The following is a 15,037-nucleotide window of genomic DNA, read 5'->3' as shown; positions in this document are numbered from 1 at the left end:
CGCTTCCCTTTCAAGAAACGTGGTATCCGTGCTACGGGCCCGGACGGTGTAAAGCAACACGTGGGGGATTGGCCCTCCGGCGGGTTTGGGATCTCATCCCGAGGCCCGCAGGATTGCAAGTCTATAATGCAAGACTATAATTGCAAGTCTATAGTGCAAGACTATAATGCTGACCGCTATCCTAACCTGTAGGTTGGACAAGAGGGATTACGCAGCATAGTTGGCCTTATTGCAAAGGCCCTTGCTTGGTTTCTCATGTACCCGTACCAACCGAATTTCAAAGGTTTCATAGTTCACATCTGGCAAACTTTCGCGTTTTTGAGTTCAACCTCATATACTCGGATTGTTCGTATAGAACTGGCATTCGTTGCAGAAACGTGCTGTACTGAGGTGCCACGGCGCCCCAACTTGTGCGTCCTGCGCCCAACCCCCGCTGCAGAAGGCATGCGCGCTTTGGCAACAATCTGCGGGGTCTAGGACTTCTTGTGTCAGGCAAGGCACCATCGACCTAGAGGAGAGCAGGATCTCGAGCCTGAAGACGGCGGCTCAGCCGGGGCAGGTCAGCTTTACACGGACAGAATTATTGCAAATAGTTTTTCGTGATGAAGTTTTGAAGCAGCAATATGGCTGACTTTTATGTTTCCTGACTGCAGGCCCTTTGGCGCTTGCTCGGCAGCCTCCGCTTGGTCCGCTCCTACTGCTTCTAGTAGCAGTTTCCTCAAACGATGGCATCGACTATCCCTCCCGGCGCAGGTTCCCTTGTGACCGCCCTCTTAGCGGAGATTGAGAAGGACCGGGAGGCCAAGAAGAAGCGCCAAGAGGAGCAGAAGTCAAATCAACATCAGAAAAAGGAGGCAAAGAAGTCGGAGGACAGCGACGACAGCGATGCGGAGAGCGACCGTTCCGAGTCGCCCGGCCCGCCAGACCCGCGAACGTGCACGGTTTCCGGACCGGGCTTTGCGGGTGGTGCATCAGGCGCCCCCGTGAACCTCATAATCACTTGCAAGGATGAAGACGGAAAACGGTGTACCGAGGGAGGAGATGATGTGGTGGTTAAGGTGGTGCCAGCGGCAGGTGCCAGCGGAGGCTCAGTACAGTACATCGACGTTCATATTGAAGACAAAGACAACGGCATGTATGTCGCTACGTACACTGCACCATCCAAAGGGACGTACAACGTGACTGTGGAGATAAATGGGCGCCCGCTTGAGGGCTCACCGTTCCCGGTTTTCTTCGGACCCCCAGCTGACCCTGCGACAGCGTCCGCAGCTGCGGCAACTGGGGCGGCCGCTGGGCCCTCGGCCATGACATCTGCGATAGCCGCCGGCACAGCAGCCTTGGCCAATGCGGGCCTTGGCGCGGCTGCCGGTTCCCTTCCCGTGCAGCCGGCTGCTCTGCCTAGCCTGGCAGGGGCATTGCCGTTACAGGGGCTTCCGGGAAACTTTGGGGCAGGCCTTGGTGGGCTTGCGACGCTTCCAACCCTACCCAACGCACAGCCAGGCGGTATCAACCCCGCTACGGCTGCAGCCGTAGCCGCTTCACTATCGACACAAGCGACGCTAGCAGCAGCTGGGCTTTTAACAGGCGGCACGGCCAGTGTACCTGGTCTCCCAGGTGGCCTTGGCGCTGCCACGAACCCGTTGGTCGCGGCGGCATTTCCCCAGCTGGCATCGGTGGCACCTGTGGTTGATCCTCAGGCGCGTACTCTGCTGGTTTCGAACATCACATCCAAGGTCACGCCAGAACAGCTAAAGCAATTGTTCGCTGTCCTAGGCAGCGTGCAGCACCTGCAGATGTTGGGCACGGACATGGCCATGATTGAGATGACCACGCTCCAGGACGCACAGGTACGTCTGGGATAAGCGGCCTAACAGGCCTCGAAGCTGCAATGCACCCGGCTTACGGTTGGCATGAGGATTATCACGGGGCGTCAGGGCTATACACCGCACGCTTATTGTGCTGCGCCTCAAATGAGTATCATGTGCATGGCGGCGGATGGAATGTCGTCACCTGCAGTCCCTGGTCGTGTACAATCCAGAAGTAGGTGCAGAGTGGAATGATGGTATTGTGGGATATTCATGGTTCTGAGGGTTATTTGTTTGACGCCTTTGCTCTCCCAACCCGCAGTCCGCGCTGGCACTTCACGGTCACCAGCTGGGTGACAAGGCACTCAGCGTCCAGTTTCTGTCAGTAGCGCAGGAAGCGATGGCGTCCAATCCTCTCATGGCGCTAAAGCTGCAGCAAATCCAGCAAATGCAGCAGACAATGAAGAGTGGAGCCGCGCTGGCGGCACAGGTGCGTCATGGGCCCGGGAGACCTCGGGTATGGTAAACTCTTTCGGCAACTAGCGACGAAATCTGCGAAAGGTGTAGAGCTATTATCACGAGCCTGGGTCCCCCTTTTCATCTTCGATTAGAGCTCCAGCATGTTACATCATCCTGCTAAATAGTTGCCTTGCTTATGTACTACTCTCACCACTGGTGTGGTCTCATGCCCACGATGGTGCCATGCCACGCAGCTGTGGGATACATAAGTGAGCAGCCCGCGTGGTCATATGCACGTGTAGGTCGCACAGCTCCGCGCCATGGCCAAGTATGGAGTGACCTCCCTGGACCCCTCAAAAGAGGCTGAGGAGGCGGCGGCACGTCTTGCGAGGCGCTTGGGCGGCCGCAGCCGTAGCCGATCTCGCGATCGCCGGCCAAGGTCGAGGTCATGGTCCCGCGATCGACGCGATCGCAGGTAGGGCGCATCTCCTTACGCCGGGTACTTGTATTGCGACGTGTTATACCTGTCCAGGATATGGCGGCTGAAGTTCGTGCTAGGAATTTAAGTTTTTTGTCCACTCTGGCACGGAGGTGACAGAACCTTTGTGTTTTCAGGTTGCAAGGGCTAGGCCTGCTCGCTTTGGTGCGCACCAATATAGCATTGTGAGCCCTTACGTGCCATGAACTAGGAGGTGAATTCCGTTGATGATATGGTTCGCCTCCACCGCAGGGATGACCGGTCCCGGTCGCGGGACCGGCGGCGCCGGAGCTCTCGCAGCCGAGAGCGCAGCCGGGAGAGGCAGCGAGAACGCGAGCGGGAACGAGAACGGGAGCGGGAACGGGAGCGCGAGAGGGAGCGTGAGCGGGAGAGGAGGGAGCGGGAACGGGAGGTGGGTCTCTCTTCGTTCCCATAATCTATTAGAAGACATATCCACTTATAAAGCATTTGCGTTGAGGCCGTTGCCTCGCTAAAATTATGCTATGTGAAGCCATGCAAATGGGTGGCCTGTTGTGGGGTTCATCATGTCTACAGAGGCAACGCCGCGAGCGTGAGCGACAAGAGCAGCGGGAAAGGGAACGTGAGCGGGAGCGCGAACGGGAGCGGGAGCGGCGCAGGGCGGACAGTCGGGAGCGCCGTCGCAGTCGAAGCAGGTGAGCTGCTCATAGTGCAAAAGGCTCCTGGTGTGGGGTGAAGTGCAGCAGGGCGCATTAATTACTCGTGCCGTGTGTGTCCGTTAGTGCAGCGTTAACCTTTATCATCCAACATTTAGCATTGCCCAAACGGCCCAACACGTACAAGTCTCGTCTCCTCGCACCTGTGAGTTTCATGCGATGACTGTGATGCTACTTATGTTCAGGTCCCGCAGCCGCGACCGGCGTATCAGGGACAATGAGCGAGGGCGCAATCGTGATAACGGCCGCAACGTCAGCCGGAGTCGAAGTCGCGGTCGCGACCGCAGTCGGGATCGCAAACCGCCAGTGCAGGACCGCAGTAAAAGTCGGAACCGGAGCCGCAGCCGCAGCCGAGACCGCAGCCGGGACAGACGCGGACGTGACAAGGATTCGACTGCTGCAGCTAACGGTGACGGCCGAATGGACGGCAAGGAAAAGAAGTCGAAACACCATAAGCGCGACAAGAAGGAAAAGAAGGACAAGGAGCGCAGGCGTGACCGCCGGGATGCGGATGAGGCAGAGGAGGACGCGGAGGCGCCGGTGGAGGCGGCACGCTGTGCAGGAGACGAGGCAGGTCCCAGCGGGGCCAAAGCAGAGGGTGACGTTGACGAGAAGATGTCATCACCAGCACGGGAGTCAGAGGGCGCGGTTGGTGAAGACAAGGACCGTGAGGTTTCCAAAAGCCATGACTCCAGGGATGTTGGGGCTGGTTCACCTATGGCAGAAACCCGTGCTTCACCCGTGGCAACTTCGGCCGAGGACAAGATGGACGAGCATTGAACCGGGAGAGGAATGTATGACATTTATTACGGTTACAATGGCAAACTTGACGTCAGAATTTAATTTTGGTATAAGCAGCTTCCGATGCTCATTGGTGTCGGCGAAAGGGGAGCGTGCGGCATGAAAGGGTGCCGAGGCACTTCGTGTGTCAGTTGGGTCAGCTGTGCGTAACCTCCGAGTGGCTGTTCCAATGAAAGGATGAAGTTGTAAGCTTGGCTGCAAGCACTCGAAACTTACACGCTATGGATGGGAGGAAGGCATGCACACTTATCCGTACTTACAGCGAAGAACGGGTATTACGATGCGTTTAAATCTAAATCGGATGTGTAACGTGAAAATATTTTGTTGAAGTACTGCAGGATAGCTGGTGCTATGTCCAGTATGCTTTGGTAGGGGGTAAGGTGCGTAGCAAATCGCGTCACGTCCCATTCGTTGATGGTTTGGATAATTGCTACGTGCAATAGCAGAGTTACAGGAGCCGGGAAATGAACTGCAGTGTCGCAAGGGGTATTCACTCCAGGAAGTAATCCCACAAGCTCAATTTTAGCAGCGTGGCAATCATGGCAATCACGTGTACAGCATGGGTACGGCGGTTAAGCTCCAGAGCCAATGCCTTCAGCATCCAATTCTTTGTCTGAATGTTAACCTTTTCAGTGGAGATATGACCGGAAGCGCACTGATTGCAGCAAGATGGCCCGGAAAAACAAAGTGGCCTACTTCTATGACAGTAAGCAACATGCTACGCATCAATTTTTTGTTGCACCTAGTCAAGATAATGGGTGCGTTTGGCAGGCGAGTTCCAAGAATTCTATTTTGGTCAGAACCACCCGATGAAACCGCACCGGCTGGCTATGACACACCATCTGGTCCTAGGATATGGTCTTCACAAGAAAATGGACGTATTTGTAAGTATACATGGACTGAGCCGTGATAAATGATACCGCCCACATATAGCAATTATGCGTTCCGCAGCGTCCTCGCAAGGCCCACCCAGCTGAGCTTGCACAATTTCATAGCGAAGATTATGTGGAATTCCTCTCGAAAGTTACACCGGACAGTGCTGCCAAGTATGCTAATCAACTCCGTCAGTACAACTTCAATGATGACTGTCCCGTCTTCGATAATATGTTCAAGTAAGTTCATGTTGTAGCTTGTGGTTAGTCTGACGTTCCGGAGATGATTTTTGTTCTGGCTGTAGGTTCTGCCAATTGTACGCGGGGGCATCAATCGAGGGTGCCGTCAAGCTGAACCACGGCTTGTGTGATATTGCGATTAACTGGTCGGGGGGCCTGCATCATGCTAAGAAGGGTGAGGCATCTGGCTTTTGTTACGTGAACGACCTGGTGCTTGCAATCCTTGAGCTCCTCAAGTACCACGCAAGAGTTCTGTACATTGATATCGATGTTCACCATGGTGATGGCGTGGAGGAGGCGTTCTACCTCACGGATCGGTGAGGTGGTTGTTAGTTGGAGCGGTTACCCTGCCTGCCTTCGTCGATCAGCTTCCCATGAGCCTCTTGACTCGTTTGGGCCGTACAAGCTCGTGAACCTTTTCACAAAAGTCCAGACGTCCCAGTCCTCCTTATGTTTTTGTAGCTGAGCTAATGGGCTGAAGACCCTAAAATCCAGCCACTGTCAGGGCCTCACCTAGTTTGGCACAGCGCCTGTTTAAGCTATATTCCAAACGCGTAACAGGGTGATGACCGTTTCCTTTCACAAGTACGGCGACTACTTCTTCCCCGGAACTGGTGATCTCACGGACACGGGCGAGCTGAACGGCAAGTACTACAGCCTCAACGTGCCCTTGAAGGTACGGCATATAAGCTACAACTCCCATGGCACGGCTGCACGACCCCAGGGTGCAACGCGATAGCCTTCTGCCACTACCTTGGGTCTTTCATCGCAATGCTTTCGGTTGCTGTCATGTGTGACACACTCGCGTGTGAGCACACCGCCACCCGCACCGCTACCCCGCACCGCCGACTCACTCCAAATGCCGCACCCGCCGTCATGCTGCCGTCGTGGCTGTCCTGTGCCGCTGTGCGCTAACCAACAGGACGGCACCAACGACGAGACGTTCCACGCGCTGTTTAAGCCCATCATGCGCCGGGTGATGGAGGTGTTTCAGCCGGGGGCTATTGTGATGCAGTGCGGTGGGTACAAAGCTGCGGGTTGGTAAAGTGGGGAAAGGGGAGGGGGGTGGGTGCCTGGCGGCGTGCCGCTGCAGTCCCAGGGGCCGAGGCGCTCTCGACGTGGGCTTCGGCCCCGCGGTACAGCCAAGTAAAGTAAGTGTCTGTGCGCGGGACCGGGAGCTCCTTCCTGACCGCTGAAGGCCGCCACGGTACACTCCAATCGGCAATCAGACAAACTTTACCCGGCATCGGCCTTCCAGTTGAGACAGTGTGCCCCAAACCTTCGTTGCTATGTGCTATCAGGGTGTCGGGGCGAGGAGGTACAGCACCGTAGGGCAGCGCTGGTAGAGAGTGGCGAGGCGTGGCAGATAAACTGGTGTTGGTGTTGGTCGCTGCGTACCAGCTCTTCCCTACCTGAGAGACCAGGAGCAGCTGTCAGTAGCTTTCCTTCGCACTCCGTATTCGCATACCTCCGTTGAAACTTCTTCCCATCTGCGTTATGACTGCGATGACCGTGGTGCCGTCGCTCTGGCGTTGCCGGGGTTGGGACCTGCGTGCTGCAGGCGCCGACTCGCTCGCGCATGACCGGCTGGGTTGCTTCAACATGTCGCTGCGGGGCCACGGCGAGGCGATTCGCTTTATGAAGGAGTTTGGTGTGCCGCTTCTCATCACGGGTGGGGGTGGCTACACCAAGCACAATGTGGCACGATGCTGGACATACGAGACAGCCATCCTCACAGACACGCAGGTGGGCGTCAGGGGGCCACAGCAGGAAGGGCGGGGGAAAACCCACGGGGGGTAGGAGGGCGCAGGTGAAGGGGCCGCAGCTGAAGGCAAAAACAGACATGCGTTACCTGTCCTTCCTTCATACGCCTGCACGCTCCCTCTCTCTCTCTCTCCCTCTCCTTCTCTTAGTCTTTTCCGTCCTCATGCTTCCGCGCTTTGGAGGTGCGGTGAGGTCAGAGGCTCCTAAACGGTGTACTTAAAACATTCCGCCGCACAGGTTCCGGAGCAGCTCCCGCGCTCCGACTACCATGAGTATTTTGCGCCAGACTTCTCACTAAACGTCTCCGCGCATAAGGTGACTGGGGCCCCAGTGCCGGCGGGCTTGGAGGGTGTCGGGCGGTTGGGCAGGGCAGAGGCCCTGGGTTACCAGAGGGGGAGGGGCCCTGGAATGGCCACCGGGGTGCGACCCTCCCGCGGGACCTTCCTCACCTCACCTCACCTCACCTTGCCGCAACAGGGCCGGGTGGTGTGTGCGCTAGGAGGTAGGGTTGCGCATCATTGCGCACTGTTTGGGGCGGTCTGGGGGGCCGCCAGTCGGGTCCACCAGTCGCCCCTGACCTGTATAATTATAACTCCTATCGGACGCCTTCAGCATGCACGTCCCTCGACGTGGGCTTAGCACCCACTCATCAGCGTCGTCTACCCAGCGCTAGCGGATCAACGGCCGGCCGGTATGTGTGCCCGCGTGTGCGTATCCGTGATTGTATGTGGGCGGCTCGCTCCAGGTGATGGACGACAACAACACGAAGGCGGACATTGAGCGCATCCGGCGGGAGGTGCTCGAGTACCTGCGGCACCTGCAGCACGCGCCGGGGGTCCAGATGCAGGAGGTGCCGCCTGACTGCCGGGTGCCGAGGTGGGATGAATCCTGGGGGGGATGGCCTGACTGCCGGCGTAGGAGGAGCCCTGGCAGGATGGCTGGGTGGGGCAGGGTGGCTGGGCCATAAACGGGGTCGAGGGGATGGGCCTAAGCCAAGCCCAACATATGGTGCAAGGTGGCGTGAAGCTCGGGGGAGGGAGGTGCGGTGGAGGTAACGCGAAGGGGGTGGGGAGGAGGAGGAGGCTTGGATGCGTGCAGTCCGGACGGCTGTGGAGACTTGGGGATTGTGTAGCCGGGCCCGGCTGTATGACAGTATTTGTTGAGTTTGAAGCATGCAGTCCGTTAGGCTGAGATTGCTTGCTAGCACTGCGTTGCACTTTATTCCTTGCGCCCACTACTGCATGGGCTGCCCGGCGCCCGGTAACAGAGGCCAGCCCTTCATTTTGCGATTACTCGTTACCACCAGGTACAACTACGACGAGGAGCCGCTGGAAGAGCGGGTCGGCAAGTACGCCCGAGAGCACCTCATCATCCGGGACGAGGACGGATTCGGGGAGGGCGGCGTAGGTCTGGGCAGCGGGGTAGCGGGGGGCTACCACGATCCGTACGAGTGAGGAACATCTCAACCCGAACTTGACGGGTCCTTGCGCGACCGCGCTGTGACGGCTGGGGTTGTTGACCCGCCGCGACGGGTTGGCGGGGGCTGGCAGGGCTGGCTGGACAGCCGAGGAATGAGACCTAACCGAGTAGTGACTGGCCCTGAAATTAGGGACAGTTGGCGCTCTGGTGGCGGACGGCTGTGGCTCGGAAGCTTCTTGGGACAAGCCAGGGTTGCTGTGGGCCACGATGCTATCCATTTGCCTTTACGGAGCAGTGGAGCGGTAGCGAGGGGTCCGGTCACACAGTAGTGATCCTTTTCGCGCGCAATCCTTCCGCGGAAATGATGCAGCCTCCGTGCCATCGCGCGAGTTGCACCGCGTCTCGAGTGTATAACGGCTGCTGGCCCTCCTCAGCGCTCAGCCGAGCTTCTAGCTCAGTGGTGGGGGGTTTGAGGCGCTTGTGCCACCGGCGGTTCCATCGTGGTGGGCAAGTGCCTTATTCGTGGGCAGTCAGTGCAGCGCAGTCGTTCAGGACATCATCCGCTATCTTCCGACTGACGCGGCGGTCCCAGTGAGTTTTCCACTTGTATGCAACGCGGCCTCTCCTATGTTTTGCGGCGGATGGGTGCGGCATGAGGCAGGACAGAGGGTGCCGCCTCTGCAACCCGTGCCGTCACCCGCCGTCAGGACCACCTTACCCTGGCAGCTCCTCATGGCTTGCTAGCTATGCTGGACCCCACGAATCGACACGACACGTCGAACACCCGCACGTCGCATGGCGGCCAAACAGTGGTTGCGCGGATGCAAGCGCCCTAGGGCCAGGCACCCTCCTAATACCGGAGCACCGGGGGCGGGGGAGCCCCGGTGCGGGTCGGCTGGTCGTGGATCTGGTGCGCAGCGGCGGTTGTTGTTGTTGTCGTTGTCGCGGCTGCGTTTCCTGTTTTGCTGTTGTTGCTACGTGCGTGGTGTGCATGTGTGCCTCTCTTCCGCATGCACACTTACCACAAGCACGTGCAAACACGCGTGCGGCTGTAATGGCGCCACCGCCATAGCGTAGCGTATGCTTGCAAACCGCCTGGGCCTCACCGACGCAGGCCGAATCCCTAGTAGAGGCTCAACTTTCCGTGAGCAGCCGCTCCCTCGGGGGGGGGGGCCCGATCCGCCTCTTGGCCCCGGGATCCCTTGATGCGAACACATAACATGCGCACGCAGCTCAGTTCCCGCCCTCCCCTACCAAATACACGGATAAGGCTGTGATGGTGATGGTGCGCGTGGATGGTGCACTGATCACATCCGGCTGTGATGGTGATGGCCCGGAGGCCACTGGTCACTGTTGGGACCCCACATGAAGGTCGAAAGGGTGGCCCGGGCGGGGCTGGCAATGTGACGCGCGAGTTAGGTCAGCGATGGGTACCCTTGCGACGTGGCTGTGGGCCTGCATGCATATCTGACTTAGTCTCTTTGGGCCCCGTCTTTCCTACCCTTCCCGTCTGCTAACTGATATGCTCTGGCAGCCAGCTCCGGTATGTTTATATGTTTGTCTGTAACGGGGGAGTTACCACCAGGCGCGGGCACCCGGTGATAATGAGCGGGAGGTTTGGCAATGAGTACGGGGGACTTTGAGCGCGTACGGGTGCAATTGCAACGGGAGGTGATTTCCTCCCCGGGCGCTGCGGCGGTTGTCTCTTCGCGCACCGCTGTCGAGGCCGCGACGGACTTTTGCATAAGCAGTGCGTGATGTGGTGTGTGAATGGTAGCAGGTGGACGAGTGAGGAACACCGGAACACCATGAGCAGGAAGTCTTTGGGTTACGGGACCTAGAACGAGGAATTCGGATACACCGCGTGGGTATTGCGAATCTGGGCTGTGCTGGAGTTTCCAGAAGAGATGTTTCCGTGGGTTTCGCAAACGGTCGAGGACTGGCAAGCAAGGAAAGGAAGTATACGTATGTATACAAGTAGACGCGACATCAAATTTGTCGTTCATTATAAATTCATCCAATTGCATTAAGTATAATAATATATTTCAGGCGTGTGGGGCTTCGATAGGAGGATGCTTTTGTCTGCTGTTCGGCCGTACTAGGTCTCCCCACTTGGCCTGATTCAGGTCCTGTCTTTTCGACGCTTCATATTTTGCGCAGCTTTGCGGTGGTGATGCCGAACGATTGGCTAGGGTTTCCCCCTCTTGTTGTTCTTCTGTGGGCTTTCATAGTGTGGTCTGTTGTGCATTCCGCTGAAAAGGTTTGGCATCGCTGAGGCGGCCGCTGCAACTGTAAAAGGCAGCAGCATTCGCCATTCAGCCCGACAGTATTTTTTTCTTCGTTGCGTGGCTGGCGTATCATGCCCATGCTGCCGAGGTCATTATGGAATGAATGGAGGTTTCAGCTGGATGCAGCGAGCCACACGGTACAGGTTGCAGGCAACTGAATTCATACGGACGAGTCGAGCTGTCGATTCTGCGTGATGATTTCAGTTTGGTTTCCTAGTATGAGGGAGGTCGCATCGGGGGTTAAGGCGAAGATGCGCAAAAGGGCGGGCAGCTGTAAAGCCACAGAGTACGAAAACGTGAAACCCTCTATTTCCCTTAGTAGGCAGGGCGAAAGGCACTGTACTCTGCAACACTGCAATGTAAATAGAGCGTGGAGTTTGCAAGAAAGTGATTTGCGAGGAGCATTTAATCTTTCAAGATGACCGTTACTGCCGCCAGGGCGAAGGTCGGAACGAGCTGGATATGCTTAAGCCTAAAACACGCTCGTGCTTGAAGAATTTATTACGTTATTTTATTGTTTATATTTCTATGCATGTAAGCCCCCGGAGAACGCAGTTTCATAGCAACCCAAGATTCCAGTGCAGTCATCTCACCGGATACTGGTAAACATTTAGTTGTTTCGGTAGCCTAATGCGCTCAAGGACATCCTCATACGCTAAGCCGACTCATACAATAATTTCGACCGTTCAGAGATGGCAGGGTTTGCAGAACCCTTGTAAATTGCAACCCTAACCTGTAAGTTGTATCCGTTTCAGAGGCATGCGCGTTTACCAGCTGCAACGCATCTACATTACTCACATATTTGAGAGCATCATGTGCCTCCTGAGCTGGTTGGCTAAGGCAAATCCACACACACGGGCAAAAGTACGGACGCGCACCCACGGGGAGCACGAGGATGAAACTCCCACGCGCCACCCTGTGACACTGTTTCACTCTTTTTTTTTACGCACAACGTTTTCGTTTGTAGTCTTTTGCTGCGGGTTGTACTTCTTGCGACAAACGACCTCGTGGACCAACTAGCTTGTCGAGCTTTAGCCGTTTTGGTCGTGGATATATTCCTTGACTTGTGGTGTTGTGTTAATCGCACAGACTTCAATCATTTAGGTTTTCTGATTGGGGTGGGCGGTCCTGCAAGGGATAACGTGCGGCGACTTCGTGTTAGGTGGCTGGCTCTTGGCGATTCCGCACATACGGCCCTGCCTTTGTCCTCGGCCCATTAACAGCCTGTGCTTGGGGCCCCGCTTAGATATCACGGCGCAACCCTGGCTCAGTCGGCCCTGGGCCACCTGTTGCTGGTGGCGCTTTGGAGGAATCACGGAGCCATAAATAGGGTAAGGCGGATTGAGGCTTGTATGCTTTTAGTCCGTCCAGAGGACGCGAAGAAACTGTCACAATTGCTATGGCTATTCCGATTCAACTTGTCCGTTTGCAGGCCTCGCCGTGTCTGAATTTCTGATGGCCAGAGAAGCAGATCTTGAGCTTTGGGATATTGATATCGACCAGAGTTCTGTACCTGGACATCCGGAAGCGTGGACATTGGCTGGCTACACTTGGGACCCCGTTGGCCTTGTGGCCACACGGAAATCAGGTGCGGGGCCTAACTAATCCAGCAAACAGTACGTTAATCAGTCCTAGTCGGAATAGATGCCCCGCAGCGACAGTCGCGAAGGTCCTGTAAAGCTTTCATGGGCCGTACTTCTTCCCCCGCCGGATCGGGGGGCGTCGCATGGGCCCAGCGCCTTGTCCATCCTCAATCCTAGCCCGCGCCATAATCCACTGGAACGCATTCATGGAACTTCTGTCTCCTCTGAGCCCTGGGGACTCCAACAACTTTTGGTCCCAGCCCCAACAACAGCCAGCCACCTGCTGGCCTCCCTGCCGCCGCAGCAATGGCAGCCATGCGGCTGCCTCTCCATTCCTACCCTCAGCAGTTGACTCCATCCCCAATCTGGACCCCCGGGCCTTTCTGCTTACGAGTCTATTTGTCCGCTTTTTCTGTAAAGCTCCGAACCTCCTGTGAGCAGCTCTGGGCTGTCCTGGTGTTGCTCGCGTCGATTTGACTGCTTGCCGTTATGTTTCCTTGTCACGCACTTGGCCTGCAGTTACAGTGGAGAATCGGGGGGTTTACGCCAGCAGCATCCAACAACTCAATAATAATATCGACATAAACAACAGCAACAGCAATCCCAGCGGGGACAACGACAGCGGCGGAGGTTCAAACCAGGACTTGGAACCCGGCATGGAGGTGGACCCGCGAGATGGCGGCCTCTGCCCCTTGGACCCGGAGCTGCTGTCCTCGGCGCCCGTGTACCAGCCACAGCCTGCAGGCTCCAAAATGATGATATGCCAGGTGAATGAACGACACGAATTATAAGAGGCGAGAGGAAGAGGGGGTCTTGGGGCGCAAGGTGGAAAACGAATTGGGTCAGCTCGGTGTGTGTGTGTGTGTGTGTGTATGGAGAACGGATATGGAAGGGTTTTGGCGTTATGGGTCTGGTTGGCGTTGGGTTTATTATTTTGGGGCCTTTGGACAGTCGCACCTCAGAACGACTGCGGACCGCGGCTGGGGTACAGGAGGCTATCACTGTAGTGGTGTGTGGACGTCTAATGGCCAGGGATGGAAGGCGCATGTATGCGGATATCGTCTTGCTACGAAGCACTGCCGTCCGGGGGCCCGGGAAAGACGAGGGAGAGGGCAGAGGTTTGCCTGGGAGGGGCCCAGTTCATATGTTGTTATTCATGCAGGGTTGCTTGGTCCTTTTCCCTCCTCGTGCACAGGTTGCTGGCTGTGGCGTCAACCTGGAGGGCATGAAGGGCTACTTCCTGCGCCATCGCGTGTGCGAAGAGCACAGCAAGGCGCCGGTGCTGCTCATCGGAGACATCCCCTCGCGCCTCTGTCAGCAGTGTTCCAAGTTTCACCACGTATCGGCATTTGAGGGCAGCAAGAGGTACTTCCGTGCGGACGTACTTCCTGTCTGTCTGCCTGCCTGCCTGCCTGTCTTTCCGTCCCTGCATTTCCGGTTCTTCGTGCCTTCATGGTGACCGATCGGGTGACGGCATCTGGGGTAGCTTTGGGGGTGTATTTAACAGTGGTGGTGGTGGGGGGGGATGTAGTGGCGGCGGGCAGGCAAGACGCATGGCACACAACCACGCATTGGCGAAAGTAGTCCCACAGCGCCCTTTCGCTGCGTCCTTCTTTATGACCAACGGGCCCTCTCATCATCCGCCATGGCGCGCCCTCGGACACCAGGACCTGCCGCGTGCAGCTGGACAGAATCCGGATCAATAAGCGTATCCGCCGCAATCGCAAACTGAACGCTGCTGCGTCGACAGCCCTGGCCGCCGCTGCCGGCTTCCAAGACGAGGGCGACGGTGGGACTCTGGGTGAGTTGCCCGCCCGCCCCGCATCCGCTTTCGGGGGAGGCGGTGGCCGGGCGAAGCGCCCCGCGGACAGCAGCGGCAGCGGCGAGGGCTCTTGGATATACAGCCGCAAGTCCTCGCGTCACGGAGGCACAGGCGGCGGCGCCGTGCGTGGCGCACGTGGTGGCGCCGCTTGCGATGTCGTCGGTAGCGGCGCTGGCGACGCACTGGCGGCATCTGCGGCGACAGCGGCCGCTACCATTGCAGGAATTGCGGCCACGGCCACCTTCAACGAGCCCGAGCCGCTGCCTGAGTCCGGAGCCAGCGATACTGGGTCTCGAGAACACCCCCGCGCCAGCCTGGGCCTGTCAGGCTTGATGCGCTGGCCGGGGACGCTGAGCTCTGCGCCACCGCCGCCACGTTCGCCGCCATCTGCTGTAGTGGCTGGGGTAGCGTCGGAGGCAATGGGCCATGTGGTGGCGGGCGGGTTTGGAGAGGGCGGCAGTGGCAGCGGCGCGGCGCTTGCGCATTCACCCGCTAGCGCTGTTACGGGTGGAAGCGGCAGCGCCGGTGCGGGCGTGGACAACTCCACCGGTATGCAGAACTCAGGTTTCAGCAACAACCACTTCCAGCAGCCGCAGCAACAGCAGAATCATCCTCATCAGTCCGGGAATCGAGTGACGCGCCTGGACAGCTTACCGGTGTCGGGAGCGGATGTGGGTGGCCCAGGCAGCATCGCCGCCGCGGCGGCGGCGGCGGGACTGGTAAATGAGGGCAGTCTGACGGCGCCGCTCGGGGATCATGCCGTACCATCCGGCTTGGACCTTGCATCGTTAGTCAGGCAGCAGGATTCGGC

At 57.7% G+C, this 15,037-nt stretch overlaps 3 protein-coding genes across 3 annotated transcripts; all 3 read left to right on the top strand.

Annotated features, from left to right (window-relative positions):
* Positions 1 to 166: 166 nt before the first annotated feature.
* VOLCADRAFT_105671 (uncharacterized protein) lies at positions 167 to 4,562 on the top strand (the record flags this gene model as incomplete). Its single annotated transcript, XM_002952804.1, has 7 exons — positions 167 to 188; positions 754 to 1,847; positions 2,128 to 2,295; positions 2,567 to 2,739; positions 2,995 to 3,154; positions 3,298 to 3,416; positions 3,623 to 4,562. The coding sequence occupies 7 exons, from the start codon at positions 167 to 169 to the stop codon at positions 4,215 to 4,217; spliced, it is 2,331 nt and encodes a 776-aa protein (XP_002952850.1). The 3' UTR covers positions 4,218 to 4,562.
* Positions 4,563 to 4,907: 345 nt separating this feature from the next.
* On the top strand, positions 4,908 to 8,081 carry VOLCADRAFT_62995 (uncharacterized protein; the record flags this gene model as incomplete). The annotated part of the gene is made up of 9 exons (XM_002952803.1): positions 4,908 to 4,944; positions 5,010 to 5,122; positions 5,190 to 5,350; positions 5,416 to 5,667; positions 5,912 to 6,026; positions 6,273 to 6,369; positions 6,912 to 7,096; positions 7,352 to 7,429; positions 7,860 to 8,081. The coding sequence occupies 9 exons, from the start codon at positions 4,908 to 4,910 to the stop codon at positions 8,079 to 8,081; spliced, it is 1,260 nt and encodes a 419-aa protein (XP_002952849.1).
* Positions 8,082 to 13,596: 5,515 nt separating this feature from the next.
* On the top strand, positions 13,597 to 13,770 carry VOLCADRAFT_48761 (uncharacterized protein; the record flags this gene model as incomplete). The annotated part of the gene is made up of 1 exon (XM_002952802.1): positions 13,597 to 13,770. A coding segment is annotated over one exon (174 nt), but the record flags the coding sequence as incomplete, so codon positions are not given.
* Between the last annotated feature and the right edge of the window lie 1,267 nt (positions 13,771 to 15,037).

The sequence above is a fragment of the Volvox carteri genome (genome assembly GCF_000143455.1).
Source record: "Volvox carteri f. nagariensis unplaced genomic scaffold VOLCAscaffold_32, whole genome shotgun sequence".
Taxonomy (NCBI): domain Eukaryota; kingdom Viridiplantae; phylum Chlorophyta; class Chlorophyceae; order Chlamydomonadales; family Volvocaceae; genus Volvox; species Volvox carteri.
This window is presented reverse-complemented; position numbering and strand designations above follow the sequence as displayed.